This window comes from Cydia splendana, chromosome 5, assembly GCF_910591565.1.
Source record: "Cydia splendana chromosome 5, ilCydSple1.2, whole genome shotgun sequence".
Classification (NCBI taxonomy): Eukaryota; Metazoa; Arthropoda; class Insecta; order Lepidoptera; family Tortricidae; genus Cydia; species Cydia splendana.
In genome coordinates this window covers 6,904,576-6,927,647 of record NC_085964.1, presented here as the reverse complement: position 1 = coordinate 6,927,647, position 23,072 = coordinate 6,904,576, and the positions used below count along the sequence as shown (strand labels likewise).

The 23,072-nt window shown below is 38.0% G+C and overlaps 1 protein-coding gene across 1 annotated transcript; it reads left to right on the top strand.

Annotated features, from left to right (window-relative positions):
- The first annotated feature begins 330 nt into the window (after positions 1–330).
- On the top strand, positions 331–22,984 carry LOC134790555 (zinc finger CCCH domain-containing protein 13-like). The gene is made up of 9 exons (XM_063761389.1): positions 331–999; positions 17,037–18,271; positions 18,548–18,708; positions 19,151–19,238; positions 20,854–21,041; positions 21,302–21,394; positions 21,566–21,683; positions 21,802–22,142; positions 22,418–22,984. The coding sequence occupies exons 1-9, from the start codon at positions 443–445 to the stop codon at positions 22,631–22,633; spliced, it is 2,997 nt and encodes a 998-aa protein (XP_063617459.1). The 5' UTR covers positions 331–442; the 3' UTR covers positions 22,634–22,984.
- The last annotated feature ends 88 nt before the right edge of the window (positions 22,985–23,072 follow it).

Here is a 23,072-nt window from a genome sequence, read left to right as displayed (position 1 = left end):
ATGAATGTGACAGTTATAACTTTTTTTGACGCACGCATGCAGTTGCAAGCCAATGTACGCGAAAATCGTTCCAGCAAAACATTGTAAATGTTCTGTACAAGTATATTAATACTTTTATAAAATAAAATTGAAGTTTTAAACGCTGGAACTGAAGCGCGAGTTCTGTGTTAACAATATGGGAATCCAAATCAACAATATTAGAGCGTATACGGATTTTATAAAAAGTTGTCCTTGATGTGCGTGTAAAGGAACGACATTAGTTTGTTTGAGACACCGTTGGAACCGCTGAATTTCTACACCTATTGTAGAACGATTCCTTGTCTATTGTCATCAAATTAAAAATATAACCAAATCAACAATGGCGAATGGCGATTTTCGGACGCCGGGGAATATCTTTTATTTTAATTCCGTTTCAAAGTGAGACCAATGTTTTTCCTTTATAATGTCAAAACAAGGCAAAAGAAAAATTACTGTCGAAATTCCGAAAACGAAGGACCTAGCCAACAGACCTAGTGTTTTCGAGCGTCTCGGAACCAAGAAAACTAGTGCAAAAAAAACAAGTGAACATTGTAGACAGTGGGCACAACACGGAAGTTGCGCTTACGGTAAAAGTTGCAAATTTGCTGCCACACACACATTGATTAGCCCTTCAAAGCAGCGGGCGGCTAATAAAGACAGTGAACAAAAACGATTAGTGAAAGATGATGCTAAAAGTAGGCTTCATTCGGCTGTAGTCGTGCGGTCGGGTCGCAGTCCCGATGGTGAAATTGACAACTGGGACCAAAATGACCTAGAATGTGTGGACACAGACGAGCTGGAGAAACGAAGGCTCCAGCTTCAGCGTGAACTCGAATTGCAGTTAAAGATGGAATCTGGAAAAGATATGCGGAAAGAAAAAAAGAAGCCCGTGTCGAGCTCCTCGTCTTCGAGGAGCTCCAGCTCTTCAAGTGTCTCTTCTTCGTCATCTGATGGCAGCTCATCTTCCTCTTCCTCTGGACGGTGAGAAAATAATGTTTTAATTTAGCTCATCAGAAAAAAAATGCAATAAAAATAGCTCTAGCTCTTAAATGCAGATATGTCATGATCAAAATACTTATTACATAGTCAACATGCATGGAACCTTAAACTTAAAAATGATGTTGGGTGCATTTGGGAATTTCTGCATATTTCAGAGTGTCAGATAGAGTTAGACTAAGATAGATAGATAACAATTTTGATAGTAGTAGTGGGGAGACACTCCTGACTTCGGGTAAACTCGGCTCTGTTCAGCTCAGCATTGCTCCGAGCAATTATTTGGGTTGGGTTAATAAGTGCCCCACTTGACATCCTTTTGCGTGCACAACCACAGATTAGATGATCACTTGAATATTGACAACCCTAAATAGCCGAAAGGGATAGTGCCACACATTAGAAAGGGATAGCACGATTCAACCCTGAATCACTGTCAAACTTCGGCTTTGTAGGAAGTGTCCTTTCTGTACGGTAGTACTATTATGTATTCTGTGATAGTCTATGCCATAGACTGTGCAAGTGTTATTTTAAACTTCAAACTATGACATTATGACCAAGGAGCGGAATTTCTCATAGCAGAAATCAAATGTCAAATGAGGGATTGACTACTTGTTTTATCGACTATCGATAAGTATTTGTCACTTAAGAGCCCATCAACGTGTACACTAGCGCACGCTACTGATAAATAATCATGATTATTTAAATTTAACGATAGCTATTTAAAAAAGGGGGCCGCTACGGACTGTATTTTGTATTTAAGTTCCTTTTGAATACATCAGACTAGTTTTTATGTTGTTGGATTCGTCGATCTATGCGTCCAAAGTTAAAACGGCCGTTTTTGTTTTGAGTTCGCTAAATTTAAATAATCACGATTATTTAGCAGTGGCGCTAGTGCGCAAGTTGATGGGCTCTTAACACGACATTGTTAAGGTAATTAAATTAGACTTTTCGATTTTTTTTTGATTTCCGTTAATTTCAAGGGTACATTCCTGAGCTTAAATCAAGTAACTTTCTCAAAGACACCGGTATTCTAATTAACTCCATTTCGAGATAATCAATAATTTATTTTTTTCCTATAAGGCCTCGACAAGCATGTACACTTGCCTTAGGGCCGGTTTACATATTGATTAGTGTTTAGAATGAGTTCATACATTTGCTATTAAACTTAAGTACAATCTCGGTTGATTGATGTTCGAAATGATATTGATATGTCACAGATTTCAATTGTTTGGTAGACTTAAATGTAATGCCCGTGTTACAACAACGCTATATGCTACATTTAATTACTTTTGAAACTAATTTTTATTAAAAAAAAGCAAGAAAAATTTTTTTTTTGAAAATTAACTATGTAATTTAGTTCTCTTAAACGTACTTAACCATACCCCGAAGTTAAGGCGCGGTGTGTAGTAAAATGCACTTTTTTGTCACCATATTTGCAGACTTTTACAAGGATTTCATGCATTATTTTCTAGTATGTATAACTTCAGTCCTTGAACTACGTTATTGCTTGTCAGAAACACGGCTCATTATTTTCTCGATAGAATCTTAAGTTGAAAACATGCCTAACACTGTCTTTATTTCCTTATGTTAGAAGTACTAGGACGAAAATGTATATGAAACTTACTTCAGTCGATAGCTTTTAAGTAAATCTTCATTATTGCTTGTCCTTTTATCGATACGTTAATTTTTTCATTCATCATTTGATGAATTCAACATTTTGCCTACTAAATTACACCCTACGCGGCAATACCTTGCGCCTATTCCTCACGCCAGTACGCCCGTGACCACTGTCAGCGTCGGACCTGTGCTAGTTTAGCGGACGTTTCATAAAATGGGTAATCACAGTATAAATATGCAAATATGTTATACACACAATGTTTTTCAACATACTTACGAAGAAAAGCAAAATAATTCTTAAATACGGTGACATTTCAGACATTCGTCCGTCATATTGTCATTTTATAACAAGTTGGGCAGCAAAGGCACACACCCATCTAACCAATCCGGAATTCAGTCACGATTGATAAATTGTGTAAACATATTTTAAAAGGCTATAAAATTAATCAAATTGAATAATTTAGACTGGTCACATTTTTGTAAAAATCGATTTCTACTGGCAAAACATATTACTTTTTGGCAACCGGGTTTTTCAACCTAATTAGACCCCGCTGAATCCGAATTTGCCGGTTGCTTGATCGAATTCTTGACTGGAAGTGAGATATGTGATATTAAAGGTCCCTTTTTTTAGTTTTTCGTAAATAACTCGTAAACGGTGGCCAATATAAAAAAATGAACTAATAATCTAGACAAAATTTTCAATAAAAAAGATTAAGTACATTTTTAGCAGGGATCAATATTTAAAAAGATAATAAAGAGGGAAAGTTAATTATAATAAATTCTAAGGTTCCTTGTTTTTATTTTTTCGTTAATAATTTGAAAAGTATGACTCATAGCAAAAACAAATCTTACACATAAATCATCATCATCATCATCATCTCAGCCATAAGACGTCCACTGCTGAACATAGGCCTCCCCCTTGGACCTCCATACGTGCCGGTTGGAAGCGACCCGCATCCAGCGTCTTCCGGCGACCTTAACAAGATCGTCTGTCCATCTTGTGGGTGGACGTCCTACGCTGCGCTTGCTAGTCCGTGGTCTCTACTCGAGCACATTTCGACCCCATCGGCCATCTTCTCTGCGTGCAATGTGGCCTGCCCATTGCCACTTCAGCTTGCTAATCCGGTGGGCTATGTCGGTGACTTTAGTTCGTCTACGGATCTCCTCATTTCTGATTCGATCACGTAGAGAAACTCCGAGCATAGCCCTCTCCATAGCTCGTTGAGCGACTTTGAGTTTTGAGATGAGGCCGATAGTGAAAGACTCGAATTCTTGACTGGAAGTGAGATATGTGATATTAAAGGGCCCTTATTTTAGTTTTTCGTAAATAACTCGTAAACGGTGGCCAATATAAAAAAATGAACTAATAATCTACACAAAATTTTCAATTAAAAAGATTCTGTACATTTTTAGCAGGGATCAATATTTAAAAAGATAATAAAGAGGGAAAGTGAAAATATGTATTAGTTTTAAGTGTAAATTTTAATTTTTTTTCCTAGGTTAAGTTATATTTTAAGATTTGTCACGCCCTAGCAGGGTCCATGCTGTACTTTATAATGTTATTATTATAGTATGTAAACACCTTGTAATACCATGGTTGGCATTCAATAAATGAAATGAAATGAAATGAAATTATAATAAATTCTAAGGTTCCTTGGTTTTATTTTTTCGTTAATAATTTTAAAAGTATGACTCATAGCAAAAAGAAATCTTACACATAAATAATAAACATAAAATTTCCTACAAGAAACATGTAGAACACTTTTCGCTAGGATCAATATTTAAAAAGACAAAGCAGCCGGTAAGTTAATTACAATCAATTTTAAAGTCCCTTTTTAGTTTTTTGTAAATAACTCGTAAACGGTGTCCCATAGCAAAATAGGTTTTTATGAATAAATAATCTACATAAAATTTCCTGCAAAAAATATCTGAACACTTTTCTCTAGGATCAATATTTAAAACGATATTAAAGGAAGAAAGTTCATTACAATCAATTCACATGTCACTTTTTTTAGTTTTTAGGGTCCCGTACCTCAAAAGGAAAAAACCTTAGAGGATATAACCAACGGAGACGCCATGTCTAAAATCTTCGGTACAAAATAGTCTGCCGTTTTTTGCGGGGGAGGGGCACGTCAAATGTATAGGTACGTCATGTCAGATAAACGTCAGTCCATACATATGGTTGACATATGGTTGACCATTGGCCGCCTTTTTTCGACAGAGGGGAACGCCTGTTAATGGCGGCTCCATTGTTAATTACTCCGAGGAAAAAACGGAACCCTTATAGGATCACTCGTGCGACTGTCTGTCTGTCTGTCCGTCTGTCACAGCCCATTTTCTTCAAAAGTACTGGACCAATTAAGTTGAAATTTGGTACACACATGTAAATTCGTGACACAAAGACGGACATCTTACGTAAACAAATGAATTTTAAACATGGAGGCCACTTTTTAGCCAAGGGGGGTTAATTAACATTAAGAACCTATTTTGCTATGGGCCACCGTTTACAAGTCATTTACGAAAAACTTAAAATAGGGACCTGGAAATTGATTATAATTAACTTACCCTCATTAACCCATTCATGGCCACGAACCGCTGAGCGTACACAATACGCCGGGCCACCATACAAACCGTTTTTAGCTAAAACGTATGACTCAGCTTATGGGTCTCGAGCCTGGCGCGCACGGTAAATAAATCGCCGCTTATGAAGCCGGCCAGTTGAACAGCATTATGCAACATTTTTACTAACCACCGTTTTTCTGTGCCTATCAAAAAAAACTAATTACTTATTGCAGTTTGGTTAGGCGGGTTCAAATTCCGGTAATCCATAGCCATGGTCACAAAATACGAAATCACAACAGCACAGGAGGAGTATAAAGTCGCCCACGAATAAATCGTGACTAAATAATATTTATTTCCCATGTTACTCCAAAATACATCTCTAATAGGGGGGATGGGATGAATCACTTCTTGAACTCTTGTGACAAATACGTCAAATACCACATGAAAAATAATACCGCCGCCGCCGCTCGGATGCATTCCTTGTTTATTGTCCAAGTGGGTCCGATAAGCTTACACCTGGTCGGTCATTTATCTTTGTTTTGGTAAACGCCATTATATTAGTAACAATAGAGAACTTAAAATGTATTATAGTACTTACTTTCTAATCTGCCGTAGAAACCACGACGTTTTAAAGAACTTGTAAATATTTGTCACAAACTATTTGTAATCCAATACATATTAGTTAGTGATGACTGTTTCAACCGCCTTGTTTTATATTGAAACGAAAAAAAAAATTAACCTTAACATCATTGTTAGTAGGTAATTGCCTAAGATACAATACAACGATCACCAAATATTATGACATAAAAGTACAGTGGGAGAAAATCCTAGTTGCCTTACCCCTTATACAAAACAAAATATTATTATACTACGGTTTGGTTCCTACAAAATGTGGCTTACCAAACAGTAATCGGTTGTAAAATGGTACAATATCAAATAGCTTCAACATGAAATAAGCTTTAAAACAAGCCAATAAAGTTTATTTTAGCCTGCTACGGAAACATTAGTAGTTTTTACAAGTAGCGCCAGGCCACGGTGACCCATACCTTGAGCCATGTCAATAACTTCTGAAATATATATATTTTTTGTATTTTTTAAATATGGATTTTTCTGTTTGCTTGCATCGCATATGTATCTAGAATTTCAGTATATTTACTATATTGCACTGATAGTAAACCAAACTTGAATATTCTAGACCCTGTTTTCATTAAAAAATACGTGTTTATAATTTTTTAACCTAATATACCTTGTAGAAATGGTTGTTAGCTTATATGATACTTACGTTATTACATCAAATTACGTTTCGTTTAAGTTTAAATCAGAATTTATTCAAGACTCACATGTGAGTCACTGGCCCTGCGGAACTGTTTGAGCATGACCCATACGCTGAGTCGCTGGCCCTGAATGGGTTAAATATTGATCGTAGCGAAAAAGTGTACAAAACCTTTTTTGTGGACAATTTTATGTTCAATATTTGTGTATAATATTTTTTTGCAACGGGGGCACCGTTTACGAGTTATTTACGAAAAAAAAGCGACCTGTGAACTGATTGTGATTAACTTTCTTCCTTTAATATCGTTTTAAATATTGATCCTAGAGAAAAGTGTTCAGATATTTTTTGCAGAAAATTTTATGGAGATTATTTATTCATAAAAACCTATTTTGCTATGGGACGCCGTTTACGAGTTATTTACAAAAAACTAAAAAGGGACTTTAAAATTGATTATAATTAACTTTCCCGCCTTAATATCTCTTTGAATATTGATCCTAGCGAAAAATTGTACGGAATCTTTCATGTAGGCAATTTTATGCAGATTACTTATGTTTAAGAAAATTTTTGCTATGCGCCACCGTTTAAGAGTTAGGTATTTACGAAAAACTAAAAAAAGGGACCTTTAATATCAACTATCTCACTTCCAGTCAAGAATTCGATCAAGCAACCGGCAATTTCGGATTCAGCGGGGTCTAATCTAATTAGGTTAAAAAACCCGGTTGCCAAAAAATAATATGTTTTGCCAGTCGAAATCGATTTTTACAAAAACATGATCAGTCAAGTATACACTCATATTGTATATAATTAATAATTATTTAGGTACACTCACCGACCTCACCGTCTTACCTACCATTTTTAGGGTTCCCTACCCAAAGGGTAAAACGGAACCCTATTAGTAAAACTCCGCTGTCCGTCCGTTCGTCCGTCCGTCTGTCACCAGGCTGTATCTCACGAACCGTGATAGCTAGACAGTTGAAATTTTCACAGATGATGTATTTCTGTTGCCGCTATAACAACAAATACTAAAAAGTACGGAACCCTCGGTGGGCTCAGTGGGCGAGTCCGACTCGCGCTTGTCCGGTTTTTAATTTCATTAAGTACTCATCAAAATTCGAATTTACTAATAAATCTTATTCAATATTAATTGCCGAACTAAAAATCCCGGAACTGACAATTCAGAATACCGATGTCGTCAGAATAAGGACGTAGACGTGCTACGCGGGCATGGTGCGGTGCGCCGCGCGGGGCGCCCCGCCTGTCCGTTCTACCACGCGTCTGCTTCACCCCCTTGAAAACGTAAAACTCGAGTATAAGAGCGCCTTAACGGAATTCAATAAAAACACGGTGTATAATACAGGGTGGAAAGGCACGACGATCCTTCCCGGAAGTATTAGGTCGTTTAAGTGATACAGAGACTATTGGTAATGGTAAGAATCGTTAATTGAGTAAAAAATAAAAATTGCAAAAATACTACTTTTTAACTGTGGTGATAACCCTATAGCATGTGCACATGACGGCTAGATTAAGGATCTCCGTCGGGAAAGCTCGGGACTTTACACTTTTTTCCGATCGTTGACAGTATCGCAATGATGTATGAATGACGCATAAATGTCAAATAAATCAAATGCATGCAAAAATATTACAAACAATTTTATTACTTTCTTAGATAATTACTTTTTTCCAATATTTAATACTATCTTCTTTTCACATACGGTGTTCAAATGTACCTCCGTGTATTACAACGCCGCCGCAGCCCGTACCCGAGTATGTCGATGCACATGCGATAAAGTGTATGCTCTTCGTCATTTATCCTCCGCAGAAAGCACCAATTAGCCTTTGTCTCATTTCGTCCGCAGTTTCACATTCCGTTTGGTTTGGTACACCATATCTTTTACACAGCCCCACAAATTTAAATAGCCACGAGCATCTAACATTTTTATTTGAAGAATATGACATTCAATAAGTATAGTTCAATGAAAATTTAATTTCAAACATCAGACGTCTTGTCTATTTCCTACCACGCAAGAAGGTTTGTTAGTTTGGTATTGAAGAAGTATTTATTCTTGATTTATTCTTAGTATTTAATTTTTGCAAGTTCATTTGGTGCAACTAACACAACCTACTTGTTATTTTTAATTATTTTAGATAGTTTCCAATTATTCGAAAATAATTTTGTGAAACGTGTTAAGAAACTAAAACCTTTTTATCAGTCAAGGAAACCAGAGATATTTATAAGACGATTGCGTACTTTTGAGTGGTTGTCAATGTCACCATTTGAACTGTCGTTGTAAACAATGTTGTGGTTAGTATTATTAATATTAAGGAATAACATAACTATTTCATTCAAGTATTGAACAAGTGGAACCACTAAGAAAGCGAAAATCCTGCAATGATTCTTACCGTGCTGTAAGCAGACCTAAAAATGGTTAGATGGCAACAAATTAGCATAATTTCCTGTCGAATACTGATTGTTTACAAGTAAGTTCATTGACCCTGTCACCTGTTAGGGTTAGAACAAAGTAGTTTTTTGCGTGGATATTTAAAAGGTCATAATTTAGAAACGGTTGCCCATATTAACATAGTTTCTATGGAGAAAATATAGAGCTTAGGCTAAACTATCTCCCATTTCCGGAAAGGATCGTCGTGCCTTTCCACCCTGTATATTATCTTAACATGAATTAAACAAAAATATACCTAAAAGTGTTAACCTTCATTCAGAATAACAAAATCTAAATCTATATCTGTACTAAATATATATTTTTCATTGTCTCTGTAGTAATAGAAAATGGTCATTATTTTCTGTGTAACACTGTTTGGCTGTAAAATCACTTTTTGCTATAAAATCAGCATAATCGCGAATTATGTCATAGTCCGGAATCCTATCTAGTATTTTTTCAAGTTTTAGTTTCACAGTGTTAGATTCACACCAATCTAGGATATAGACGTGCGCGCCGGTCGAAAAAAATCGGGCGGCGGCGCGCCACGAAAAAATCCACGGCGGCGGCGTAACGCCGGCGGCGTGGGATTTTCAACTTTTCAATATACGTATAATGAGAAACCAAGATTAACTCTTAAATCAACAAGGGAAAAAATCTCAAAAAAACTGTGTTACATCGTTTTTTGGTTTATTGTAGAAAAATCATGAAAAATCTAATAATAATTTTGAAAAAAAAAACATATGTCAGTATGTTGGACGTTGCCAGGATCGGTGTAAATAACCGCGTAATGAAAAGACGTTGCCGAATATAGACTACCTACTTTATGTGCATAAGGTTTTTTAGTCCAATTCATGTTTTTAGGGTTCCGTACCCAAAGGGTAAAACGGGACCCTATTACTAAGACTTCGCTGTCCGTCCGTCCGTCCGTCCGTCCGTCCGTCCGTCCGTCCGTCCGTCCGTCTGTCACCAGGCTGTATCTCACGAACCGTGATAGCTAGACAGTTGAAATTTTCACAGATGATGTATTTCTGTTGCCGCTATAACAACAAATACTAAAAACAGAATAAAATAAAGATTTAAATGGGGCTCCCATACAACAAACGTGATTTTTGACCAAAGTTAAGCAACGTCGGGAGTGGTCAGTACTTGGATGGGTGACCGTTTTTTTTTTTGCTTTTTTTTGTTTTTTTTTTTTAATTGGTACGGAACCCTTCGTGCGCGAGTCCGACTCGCACTTGCCCGAATTTTTTAAAATAAATATAGAATAATTGCATTTTTTAATTAGAAATACACTTACTGATATTGAACTATACTTGAACTTGCTGATAATGTCAACTTATGTAATGAGTTAAAGTAAAACCTATTATTTTTATATTTTTGGAATAACTTTATAGCTCGTAGGTGGTAAAATTTTACCAGTCATTGACGTCTTTTATTTAAAATTAAATCAAACTTAGCGGGGTATTCTAGGAAGCAGTAACATTTAAGCAATGTAACACTTTAAACTCTCGCGTTTTGTACACATATTTAATTGCACAAACGGGTCTACCGCGATATAATATTTAAGCAATTAAATATTTGTGCAATGGTTTTTACAATAATGCATGCACTTTTATCAAAATTTTCCTAACAAATTTCTTTAAAAAATGAAATCTGGTCTATCTCTTGATGAAAACAAATCCACACACAAACAGGAAACAAACACACACACACACACACACACACCACATCCACCGGAATAAAATCCATAAAAATATTTTTATATCTATTTGGTTCATTACGTTGTAATACGGCAAGTAATGACTTTTTAAAATGTTTTGAAACACCTAACATCCCTCTATTTAATTTATTTACCACAAAAACTACCAGAAAATTTAATAATTTTACTCTTCGCATACTTGGCAACGTCTAACATATTGGACTTAGCAAAAGTGCCGTGTAATCGACAACGGGCAAAATACTGGACATTACATTTTTTACACTTGTTTTACCCATAAACACAAAACATTTTTATGTAAATCATATTGCCACGTAATAAACAGACCAGTTAGTAACTTATTGCACGTTTTATTTTAACGCTGCTTAATACTGTCATATAAAAAAAATTAAATATGGGTAAAATGTCAGTCTGTCGGATGCTTCCTTGCAAGTTCTGCGGTCTGTTATGTAGGACTTTGACAAAAATATTATGTTCAGACTGGTTCCCAATATTTTGTTATTTATTTATAAATAACATATCATTCAAGTAGTATTAGTAGTAGTAGTTATCTGGTAGTGTAAGTACGCTACCAGGGGAAAATAACGCTATGCTTAAATATTTGGTGCAGAATTTTTTTCTTGGGATATCCAGTATAGTGGACGTTATCGATTTAAAGGTTAAAATAAATCAAGCAATGGATTAAAAAAAACGGGACAGTCGGAACGTTAAAGCTAGGCACGTCGCACGCGCTTTATGTCCATTGACTTTAAATTTGTACTCTCTTGCTGGTTTTGTCTCGGCGCGAATTTTAAACTACCGGCGGCGGCGGCGGCGCGCTGACTCCTTATGGCGGCGGCGCGCCGCGGCGGCGCGCACGTCTACTAGGATAGTCCTTACATGGTCTAGTATTAGGAGAGAGTCTACTAAGGATAAGCACTATAAGCAGGAATCACATCGATAACTAGAATTGTCAATAGCCGGGTACTGACTGAGCGAGCAGCCTCGCGAGGCAGCCTCGTGAGGCAAATCCTCGGTCAGTCAGGACGTGCCTCGCCCGAGGCAAACGCATGTCTGGCCTCGGCCGAGCGCGCCTCGACCCGAGCCGAGCGTTGTCGGTTTTTTGTCCATGCTCAAAGGCGCCTCAGTAAGTTTGCCGCGCTCACTCAAGACGGTTGTGTTTTGCCTCGCTTGTTCGGCGCATGTTAGCGCCATGGATAAAGAACAGTGCCTTAAATTGATACAACTATATGGTGAATATAGACGATTATGGGATGCGAAATGTCCCGATTACACTAATAGAGGACTAAGAGAAGATGCGTGGAGAAATATAAGCCAAGAAATAAACATTCCAATAAGTGATTTAAAGAAAAAAGATGGAGTCCTTGCTAGGATCTTACAGGAAGGAAAAGTCGAGAGTGAAAAAAAGCCAAATCACAGGATCAGGTATTTAGGCAGACCTCATATCATCATCTTCCTCGCGTTGTCCCGGCATTATGCCATGGCTCATGGGAGCCTGGGGTCCGCTTGACAACTAATCCCATGATTTGACGTAGGCACTAGTTTTTACGAAAGCGACTGCCATCTCACCTTCCAACCCAGAGGGGAAACTAGGCCTTATTGGGATTAGTCCGGTTTCCTCACGATGTTTTCCTTCACCAAAAAGCGACTGGCAAATATCAAATGATATTTCGTACATAAGTTCCGAAAAACTCATTCCTCATATATATATGAATAAATATCGCTACCAAGCGACAGTTTTCGAATGAACGGCCTCATTACACGCGCGGTCTCTGTGCGACTTCACGTTAAACTGAGCGCTCTATGTTTGGCTCAGGCGTCACCGTGGCTCGGCTTTTCCGCGCGCGGCAGCCTCGTGCAACAAAACTTACTGACCGAGGCTGCCTCGCGCGGCAAACGTTGCGCGGCATTCGTCCGAGGCTGCCTCGCGAGGCTGCTCGCTCAGTCAGTACCCGGCTGATGAAACACAGTAGTCAATCCCTCTTGACATTTGATTTCTGCTATGAGAAATTCCGGAAACAAAAAGAAGTTTTGTTTCTTTTAAAAATAAAGGAATGTCTCCTTTAAGTAAAATGAGCCAACTTAAGGATTTAAGTTAGTTTCCCTCCAGGGCCCGACATAATTTCCACACTGTATAATTCTAACTAAAAAAATGTTAAACAAAATAAACCCTGACTGGCGTTGCAACTGCATAGCGGGGCAGGATCTGTAAGAAATCTAGATTGATGCTATCTTCTCAAAGAGTTGCTAGTTTACAAAACAACCCTAAAATTATTTATTTCAAAAGGATTATTATTTTATATTATCAAAATGTTTGTCAGAATTGTAACAATGAAAGTGTAGGTAAGTATTACTATTATACCAGCTGATCTTTATACTAACTTAATGATATTAAAAACTAAATTAAATAATAACTAGATGAAAACCCGGCTTCGCTCGGGTAAAATAAATAATAGTAATAGGTAATACTCATTTTGAATTAAGTAATTATTTACTTTTAGACTTCATACCTTCATCAAGGCGGTTACAAACCTATCTCATCTCAGAAAACTTTAAATCCGTAACATACAATCATAACTCGAAAAATTTACTATTCCGATATATCTAAAAACAAATATGTAATTAAAAAAACCTAATCCGCTTTTCTGGTAGCAGTTCGGTTCTGTAAGGGTCGCAGTTCTAACCTAACTTACTTCTGGTTGCAGTTTGGTTCTATAAGGATCACAGTTCTAACCTGACCCACTTTTCTGGTCGCAGATCGGTTCTGTGAAGGCCGCATTTATAACCTAGCCCACTTTCCAATCTCAAAAGAGGGAACCCTTTTGTACCTACCCTTCATGGCACTAAAGTCAAAGTATGGAAATTATCACTACTATTTCATTCTTTAATATTAATGCCTATCCGTTAATATGAAATTCGTTTACAAAAAAAAACTGAATAAGTGCGAGTCGGACTCACCAATCAAGAACGGAACACTTTTTAATATTTGTTGTTATAGCGGCAACAGAAATACATCATGTGTGAAAATTTCAACTGTCTAGCTATCACGGTTCATGAGATACAGCCTGGTGACAGAGGGACAGTGGAGTAAATTGAAATAAAGGTTCCGTCACACCGGCGCGATTTCAGAGCCGGGCCTGAGCGTTTTATATGAAAAAGCGGCGCGCCCCGCTCACGTGCAGCACGCGAAACGCGCCTGTGTGACGGAGCCTGAAATGTCAAACCGGGCAAGTGCTCGCGCACGAAGGGTTCCATACTTTTTAGTATTTGTTGTTATAGCGGTAACAGAAATACATCATCTGTGAAAATTTCAACTGCCTAGGCCTATCACGGTTCATGAGATACAGCCTGGTGACAGACAGACAGACAGACGGACAATGAAGTAAAACTGAAATAAATGTCATATACCTACTAAGAAAAACCGGCCAAGTGCGAGTCGGAATCGCTAATAGGTTCCCGTTTTTTAGTTACCCTTCAGGTACGGAACCCTAGTATGAGTGTAATAGATTTGTAACCGGTCAGCAATGTGAGTCCCTTGGAGAAGCAGAGGTCTAGTCTAAACCCCCACTTACCATCGGCATTAACAGCCTTGTATTCTTGTTTGCCACCAACATGTCATATTAAAACATATTAATAAAAATTTACTCGGTCAACAATGTGAGTCCCTTGGAGAAGCAGAGGTCTAATCTAAACTCCCACTTACCATCGGCATTAACAGCCTTGTATTCTTGTTTACCACCAACATGTCATATTAAAACATATTAATAAAAATTTACTCGGTCAACAATGTGAGTCCCTTGGAGAATCAGAGGTCTAGTCTAAACTCCCACTTACCATCGGCATTAACAGCCTTGTATGAGTTGTATGCTTGTTTGCCACCAACATGCCATGTTAAAACATATTAATAAAAATTTACTCGGTCAGCAATGTGAGTCCCTTGGAGAAGCAGAGGTCTAGTCTAAACTCCCACTTACCATCGGCATTAACAGCCTTGTATGCTTGTTTGCCACCAACATGTCATATTAAAACATATTAATAAAAATTTACTCGGTCAGCAATGTGAGTCCCTTGGAGAAGCAGAGGTCTAGTCTAAACTCCCACTTACCATTGGCATTAACAGCCTTGTATGTTTGTTTGCCACCAACATGTCATATTAAAACATATTAATAAAAATTTACTCGGTCAGCAATGTGAGTCCCTTGGAGAAGCAGAGGTCTAGTCTAAACTCCCACTTACCATCGGCATTAACAGCCTTGTATGCTTGTTTGCCACCAACATGTCATATTAAAACATATTAATAAAAATTTACTCATTTCATCAGTCATATTCAGCCTAGCATTGCATTGGCCCCGCTTAAATATTTCTTTAATTTGTTTTTAGTATTTGTTGTTATAGCGGCAACAGAAATACATCATTTGTGAAAATTGAAACTGTCTAGATAATCTAGTTATCACGGTTCATGAGATCTTGAGATAGAATAGAATAGAATAGCCTTTATTGACCAAAAAATTAAATTTCAGCACATATTACATTTAAATAAATTCACATTTCATTTATATCAATTAGTTTCAATATGTTTTCCTTAGTAACTTTATTAAATAATTTTTATGTCATTGCTTTTTAATAATTATTTCAGTCTGCTTTCTTGGCATAGGCCTCCCCCAGCTCTCTCCACAGCTCTCTATCCCTTGCCGTCCCTATCCAATTAGGTCCCGCATGCTTCTTTATGTCATCCGACCACCTCATTATTGGTCTCCCTTCTCTCCTTTTTCCATCTCTAGGATACCATTCCGCTTCCTCTCTATCCCACTTATCTTTACCTTCCCTTGCCATATGTCCAGCCCAACCTGTTGCAGTCAAAAGTGTGAACTGGCCAAAGAACATTTAACCGACAAAAACAGGCAAAACTGCTTTTGACTGAGCATGTTGGTCAAAAGTAGTTTTACCTGAAAATCATACCTATTTCTGGCAGCAGTTTCGTTTTTAGGGCGTAGCAAAAAAAAAATAACCCTAACCTACCTATCTCTGGGAACAGTTTCGTTTTTTGGGCGTAGCAAAAAAATAACCCTAACCTACCTATCTCTGCGAGTACTTTTGACTGATAGTAACAGTCACAACACAATTACTATTAACCAATGATTTTCAGGTAAAACTACTTTTGACCAACATGCTCAGTCAAAAGCAGTTTTGCCTGTTTTTGTCGGTTAAAAGTTCTTTTGACCAGTTCACACTTTTGACTGCGACATATATACTATCTATATATCTTATTATATTTAATCTTATATTCAACTTACATTGACTCCGGAGATAACTTATTAGCTTTATGCAGTTGACTTTCCAATTCACCGATACACCTCAAATTTGATTCATAGTCTAAAGCACAGTTATTAAATATGTCCACAATACACTGTAGCTTTTTGCACTGTTTCACACTGGCAATGTACTTAATTAGAGTGAGTTACAGTCAGCTGGCACTTAACTCAAAGTTTCTTTGAACAACGTCATTTTCATCTCGCTCACTTATTAGTTTATCACAGCTGCTTCAAGGTTGCTTTCACTTGCATTTCCAGGTAGCTAGTAGTGCCTTGACATGTAAGAATATTTGGAATCATTCTGAAATATTAAAATACAACTGAGAGACCGATGTTTATACTAAACACAATATACCCATGGAACGCTTTGAAGTTCAAATCTCGTTACGTTACGATGGCGTTTGCACTTTGCACTATGTTCGGTGACTATTTTTTATTGTTAACACACACAATACACTATTTAACAGGTTTTTATCACGTCTGGAGTACCGGATAAAGTATTTTCGAATAACAGCCGTCGTTGACGTCTAGGCAGTGTTGCTATCGTCTTAAAAGCCGTAACAGACTGTCGCACGTTCTGGCTTAAAAACAAATTTATGTAATAATTATACCGGTATATTATATATCCATATGAAACGAAACTTAATGCAAATAATAACCATTATACATACCGGAAAGTCATCAAATAAACAGTAATATTCGTCTTGCTTTTTATTAAAAAAAAAACGAACAACCTAACTTGTAAGCATGTTTGCAGTTTCTAAACGCAACGCATAGCTGTCAAATGTCAACCAACAAATTGAGCCTTTAGTATTGTTTGTCGAAATTTTTTCACTTTTAAATGCAAAATACGCGACAATACGAATTTTGCGGATATATGTTCTCGATTCAAAAGTGATATTTTTTCAAGCTCTTTCGATTGAGCATAATTTAATTTGTTTCTACCGTCAAAGCCGCTCGCGTTTATATATAAGGATAATACTAAAAATAAAACTAATGCATATGTATCCTATTTTGATGGATCACATCATTCACATCCTATCTTCTGTAATGTATTCTACATTATTCTGATTGTTAGTGTTGTTTACATAGTATTTATTTTATAGGGAAGCAAGGCGAAAAACGAAGAAAGGGAAATTGAAAAGAAATTCTAGTTCTTCATCCGATGGTGATGCACCAGCTAAAAAGAAAATTTTAAAAAATGATACTAAAAGAGCCAGAAGTGAAACAAAAAAAACAAATGTTAAAAAAGACGACAGGCTTTTGAAAAAGACTGATGTCACTAAGAAAAAGCCCCTAACAAAAACAGCTTTAGGAAAAAAGTCACTGTCACCAGGAAAGAAATCTGGTGGCACTCCGCCAATTTCATCCAAGAGTCTATCAAAGGCTGTTGGTAAACATGGTAAGTCTCCAGCAAAGCGAGACAAAAAGAGTGCTTCTCCACATTCAAGTAAAGACCGCGAAAAGGACAAAAAAGAAAAAGAGAGAGACAAGGATAGAGAAAAGGAGCGCGAAAAAGAGAGGGAACGCAGAGGCGGACGCAGCCGATCGCCAAGAAAAGGTAGGTCTAGATCACCTCGCCACCCTAAAGACCCCAGACGAAAAGATAGTTCTGAGAGAAGTAGACCAGTTTCACCTAAAAAGCAAGTAAGACGGGAAGGTAGCACTGATAGACATAGAAAACGATCTCCAAGTAGGGACCGTGATAGAGGTCGTGAACACAAAGATAGATCATTAGAGAGAAGGAAAGAAAAGCATGACGATAAAGATAGACACGATAGAAAGGATAGAGGCCGTGAGAGAAATAAAGAGGGTAGTAAACGTGACGACGGCAAGCGTAGAGGTCGTGATAGAGGCCTAGGTAGTAGAGGGCCAGATAAAGGTCTTGAAAAACCTAACAAGCCTATGGAAAGACTGCTGCCTAGGCCTGAAGAGCGTTTAGCTGCCCTTGCGGCTATTTCTAATAGAGCTCTTGAAACAGATAAGAATTCAACTACTTCTAAAGATCGTCAGGATACACATTCGGAAAGAGGTGGCCGCAAACAAGATAGGCTCGAACGGGATAGGTCAAGTAAAAGAGATAGAATTGGTAGTTTGGATAGAGAAGGAGGTGATTATGAAATGGGTATGGACCGTAACTATGACCATGGTATGGATCAATATGAAAGAATGGATGATCGCTACGATGACGGTCCTAGGGACGACGACAGGTCACCGGGTTACGCTAGAGATAGACATTACGATCCCGGATACGATATGCCCGGTCCACCCAGAGGGTATCCTGAAGATGAAGATAGGATGTATGCTGACCGCATGGGTGACCATCGCGGTGTTGATATGGGTAAGAATTTTAAGCAATTCATGTGGTCTTATTATTACTAACCATAACCATTCATGTCAATGTGAACTAAGAAGCATACATACCTTTTTTCACATGGATTCCCTGTGACCAGTGACTTCCACTTGCTATGATACTGATATACTTCTTTCGCTCCATAACATTTTATGCATGCTTGTCGGTTTTGGGTACTCTTTATCACATCTGTCCTAGAATTTCTTTATGTTTATAAACCGTCGGATAACATGCCCAAGTACAAATGTTTAATTTTTCTTGAAGGATACGACGACCGACGTCCACATCGCGACCATTCGTGGGAAGGGCGCTCTGGCTCCATGGACAGAGAGCGTTATATGCATCCACACAAAGAGTGGGATAGTGAAGACTACCGCGGCGGAGATTGGGGCAGAGATCGACATTGGCCCATGCATGAACCACAGGTATTTAAATTCCAAGTTTCTTTTATTACTTTAATAGACATCTCTTTATCGTAGTTAGATCTTCCATAAGGCGAGCTGTTGATCTAATGATGATAATATGATGAAGACCATCATATTAAAGCAGCCGAAAGACTTCCGATACTGACGATGACGAATTCATAAATACATTTCTCAATTATTTTCATGATGAGCTTATCACCATTCATTTGCTAATTTTATTTATTACATTTCTGTTCTTAGGTGAGCATTTACTACCAAACCCTTTACCAGTACCAATCCATTGATTACCGTAAAAGAACCTATGAAAATCCATGCTTTATCCTGTCCCACATATTCCTTGGGTGTCCCTTTCGTCATTTTGGTATGTTTTGAAGTTGCTTTAATTATTATTTTAGGTATTTCAAATTGTTAGTCTACTTATTCGTGGAAATGGTGTTTACAGATGAACGACTGGGGTGATAAGGACGCGGATATGGAAGGGTGGCATCACAGAGGACACCCGTCGGGACCACATCGCGGTCGAATGCATGGTAAGAAATTATCTTTTCACCTCAGCAGCTCGAACAAGGGTACTTTGCTTCTCAAAAACAGTGAGCAAAATGCGATTTTGCTCACTGAGTCATTTTGTCTCACTCAGTGAGCAAAATGCGATTTTGCTCACTGAGTTGTCTCATTCAGTGAGCAAAATGCGATTTTGCTCACTGAGTGAGACAAAATGACATTCAAGTGACCTTTATAGTCAAATGTCATTTCAACATGCGGGGTCTAATACAAGTTCGATACTTGGGTTCTATTATCTCTGTCCCTCTAGGTATGTTCTCACTGCTTAGGGTGAAAAATTTTGTGTACTACACGAGATCAAAGTTATTTACATCTCGTGCGCTTTTGAATCCCTTACTACGCTCAAGATTCTAAATTAGATTCACTCGCTACGCTCGTGAATCTATTATAGAATCTTTCGCTTGCACGGGACTCAAAATAAGCACTCGAAGAAATATCAAACTTTGATCTCTTGTTGTACAAATAACTATTTCACATCACCTAATCAGAAAATTGATTTTTCTTCCCTGCTAGGAGGGATCAAAGTAGCACTTTTCTGTTCAACGACATTTCATTGCCAGTATAAAATATTAATATAATTAACTATGAACATCGTATGTACAGCCTGGCAAAAAAGAGTAGAAATTAAAAAGTGGCAACACTGTAGTGTCAACACTAAGATTTTTCTATTTTCCTCATAGTTGATGTGAAAAGCAGTATGTGTCACACGGTATCAAAATTATTTCGTCTTGGGCGTTAACACTTGAATCCCTCATTACGCTCAGGATTCTACTTTAGAATCCCTCACTACGTTCGGGATTCTATTGTAGAATCCATCGCTTCATTCAGCATTCAATGTACGCCCTTGACGGAAATATATCATTTTGATCCCTTGTAACACAAACTACTATTCAATGGTATACGGTAAAGCGGCAGGACGTCACCCGAAGTTTTGGGTAGGACCTATCAAATTTTATATTCTTCTAAGACCCATAAGGGGTCATCCATTAATTACATCACACGTTTAGGGGGGGGGGGGGGGGGGGGTGTCAAGAAAATGTGACATGTTGTGACAAGGGGGAGAGGGGAGTGACAAACTTTGTGACGTCACTTTAACTTCATCAGTAACCAAAATTTTATTTTAATCATTTTATTTACTGTTCAAAAACAAGTTTTTGGAACGATAATCGTTTTTATTAGTTTAATTTTTTTTCATAATCATTTTTGGGTTATAAATTTACTAATATTTTGACAAAAAATTAATAATACTTAATTCGATTTGCCGATTTCGTTGAAAAAATGTGACGTCACACCAGGGGGGGAGGGGTTTGCCAAATGTGACCAATGTACCAAGTGTGACAAGGAGGGGGGGAGGGGTCAAAAAACCTTGAAATTCGTGTGACGTAATTAATGGATGACCCCTAAGTTATTTTGGTAAAATTTAGATTTCTTAGATTGTGGAATATGTATATAATCATATACAACAAGTTTATGGCGAAATAAATATTAACCAGAATCGTTGATTTTATACCTTGAATCCCCCCCGTGTTCTGCTCCTCGGAGTCGTAAACTAATAGGTATTTAAGTATTCATACCATTTTTCAGATGATTACAATCGTGGTATGAGAATGGACATGAGAGATAAACGTCGGCCACAGCGGCCCGAGCCGGAGGCCGGCGCCAAGGAGGCCGCGGCCGCCGCGCCGCGCGACGCCGACGCGGACGACAAGCCCATCCCGGACGACCTCAGCGAGATCAGCGATGATCCTGATGATATTCTAAATAGAGAAGATGTGAGCATCCACCTTTATTTTCTTAGTGTCTCCTTTTAACAGGCTAATCTTGTGTAACTGTAACGGTTATTTGGGACCTGTCTTGGCCTCATATGACCGACGTATTTTTTACGTTAGTTTCTGTAGCTACTACTACACACGCATTACATGCACATTACCCACTTTTGATGACGAATGTAGAATTGTGGACCTTAAATTACTAGGACATTTAGTTTACTGAAATGTTGTGTGCTGTTTATAAATGAGTGTTTTTGTTGAAGATGATGGATCCATCAATGGATGAAGACAGCCAAGCTGGTCAACCTATGGATGAAAGTGTGAAACCTGATGGTTCAGAAAAAGAGTCTACTCAGGTAAATCAAGTTACTGTGTTTTTGTCACCATCAGCTGATTTATGTTAAGAAGGTGTATTTTATTTTTGTTAAGTTTACATTAAGTAATACAAAATTTACAGCTTTTCATTTACGTATCTAAATTGTTCATATCTATATTTCACCAGTTACTAACTTAATCCTTTATTTTAGGATACCAGTGGTGCTGGAGATGAAAAAGAATCCCAGGGCGCCAAAAATGATGAAGATGTTACTGATCTAGACTTTGAAGAAATATCAGATGGTGAGCTGGAGGAGGAGCGAACAAGAGGTATGTTTTAATGCAACCATCAAAATAATTATATTTTTCAAATTGTACATCTAGTCCAAAGCAGATTAGAACTATACTGTTACAAGTTGACGAAGTGTAATGGTTTTGGCATTTTCAGCTGGCTTAGGAGACGCGCTTGGAGTAGATTGGGCTAGTTTGGTAGCAGATGTGCACCGGCGAGAACAAACCGCTCCCACTGGCGGGGCGCGTGACCGCTGGAAACCTGAACGAGTTCTCGCACGTCTCGGCCTTTCTGTGCACATGGCGGGCAAAGATACTGTTCAAGACATACTGCATAAAAATGCCGAAAGTTTACTTACTCAAAATACTGTCAAGAATGAATCAAGCTCGGAGCATCCTCCTGAAAATGCTCCAGATCAGAATGGAAAGCATGAAGAGGATGAGAAGCCTGCACCTCCACCAGATGTGGAGTCTTTGCATCCTGTGGCTGCTATTCAGGTATTTATTGACAAAGCTATTTTAAAAGATAAACATAAAATTATGTTATTTCCTTATCTTGCCTATACATCTCGCGCGCGAGGTTCTAGGAACGGTAGGGGAAGCTCCTCTTACATTCGGAGCGACGAACAACCTTCCTAAGCAAACTCAACCAACCAGACTCTATAACAAAAATTCAGAGGCGGCATGGCATAACGCGAGGCAACCCGATGCGATCGCCTATGATATTCCTCTTTGTTAATGACCTAGATTAATGAGTTTGTTGAATATGACAGGTGGCAGTCGAGAAGCGTAAACGCCAGCGCGCCGTTTTATTCGGATCGGGCTGCGAGATCACTCGGGCGCTGAGCGCGCGCCGGGACCTGGCGCTGCGGCGCTACCTGTGCCAGCTGCCCGCCGCCGAGCGCACGCGCCACGCCCGAGCCGCGCCGCTGCCCGACCTGTTCCACGCCGCCAGGGCGGCCCTCATGCGGCCGGAGGTTACTGGCTGACGAAGGTGTTCAATTGATGTTGCACCTCGTCTATTTCATTCTAAATAAGTGTAATAATCGAGACATGAAAAACTTTTTATTTACTTATTGATTAGACTTTAAAAAACTGAAGTGAAATTTAACTGTGAACTATGTGTGCATAGTCGGAATTTAACATATTGATGGGATGTGGAGTGTAGTGACAAATCTACCATTGAAAGTCATAGGTGTAACTTATGAGTTATGACTCTGGACTACATTTTAGTGTTAAGTCAATATAATTAATGTGTTATTCCAACTCACTGATCCTATATGTGCTGTCAAATTTACATTATGTATCTTGAAATAATTAAATATACAAATAAATTATAATTAGGTTGTTTTATTGCACTCATTTTAAAAATATTTAAATCTTGATCAAAACAGAGTAAAACTTAAATATACATGTTGGATTAACATT

What these genes read in the sequence shown, in the direction of transcription:
- LOC134790555 (XM_063761389.1), top strand. Translation starts at nt 443, where the DNA reads ATGTCAAAACAAGGCAAAAGAAAAATTACTGTCGAAATTCCGAAAACG. An exon ending in TCTTCCTCTTCCTCTGGACG is followed by an intron (nt 1,000 to 17,036) that starts GTGAGAAAATAA and finishes TTTATTTTATAG; the next exon opens with GGAAGCAAGGCGAAAAACGA. An exon ending in CCATCGCGGTGTTGATATGG is followed by an intron (nt 18,272 to 18,547) that starts GTAAGAATTTTA and finishes TTTTTCTTGAAG; the next exon opens with GATACGACGACCGACGTCCA.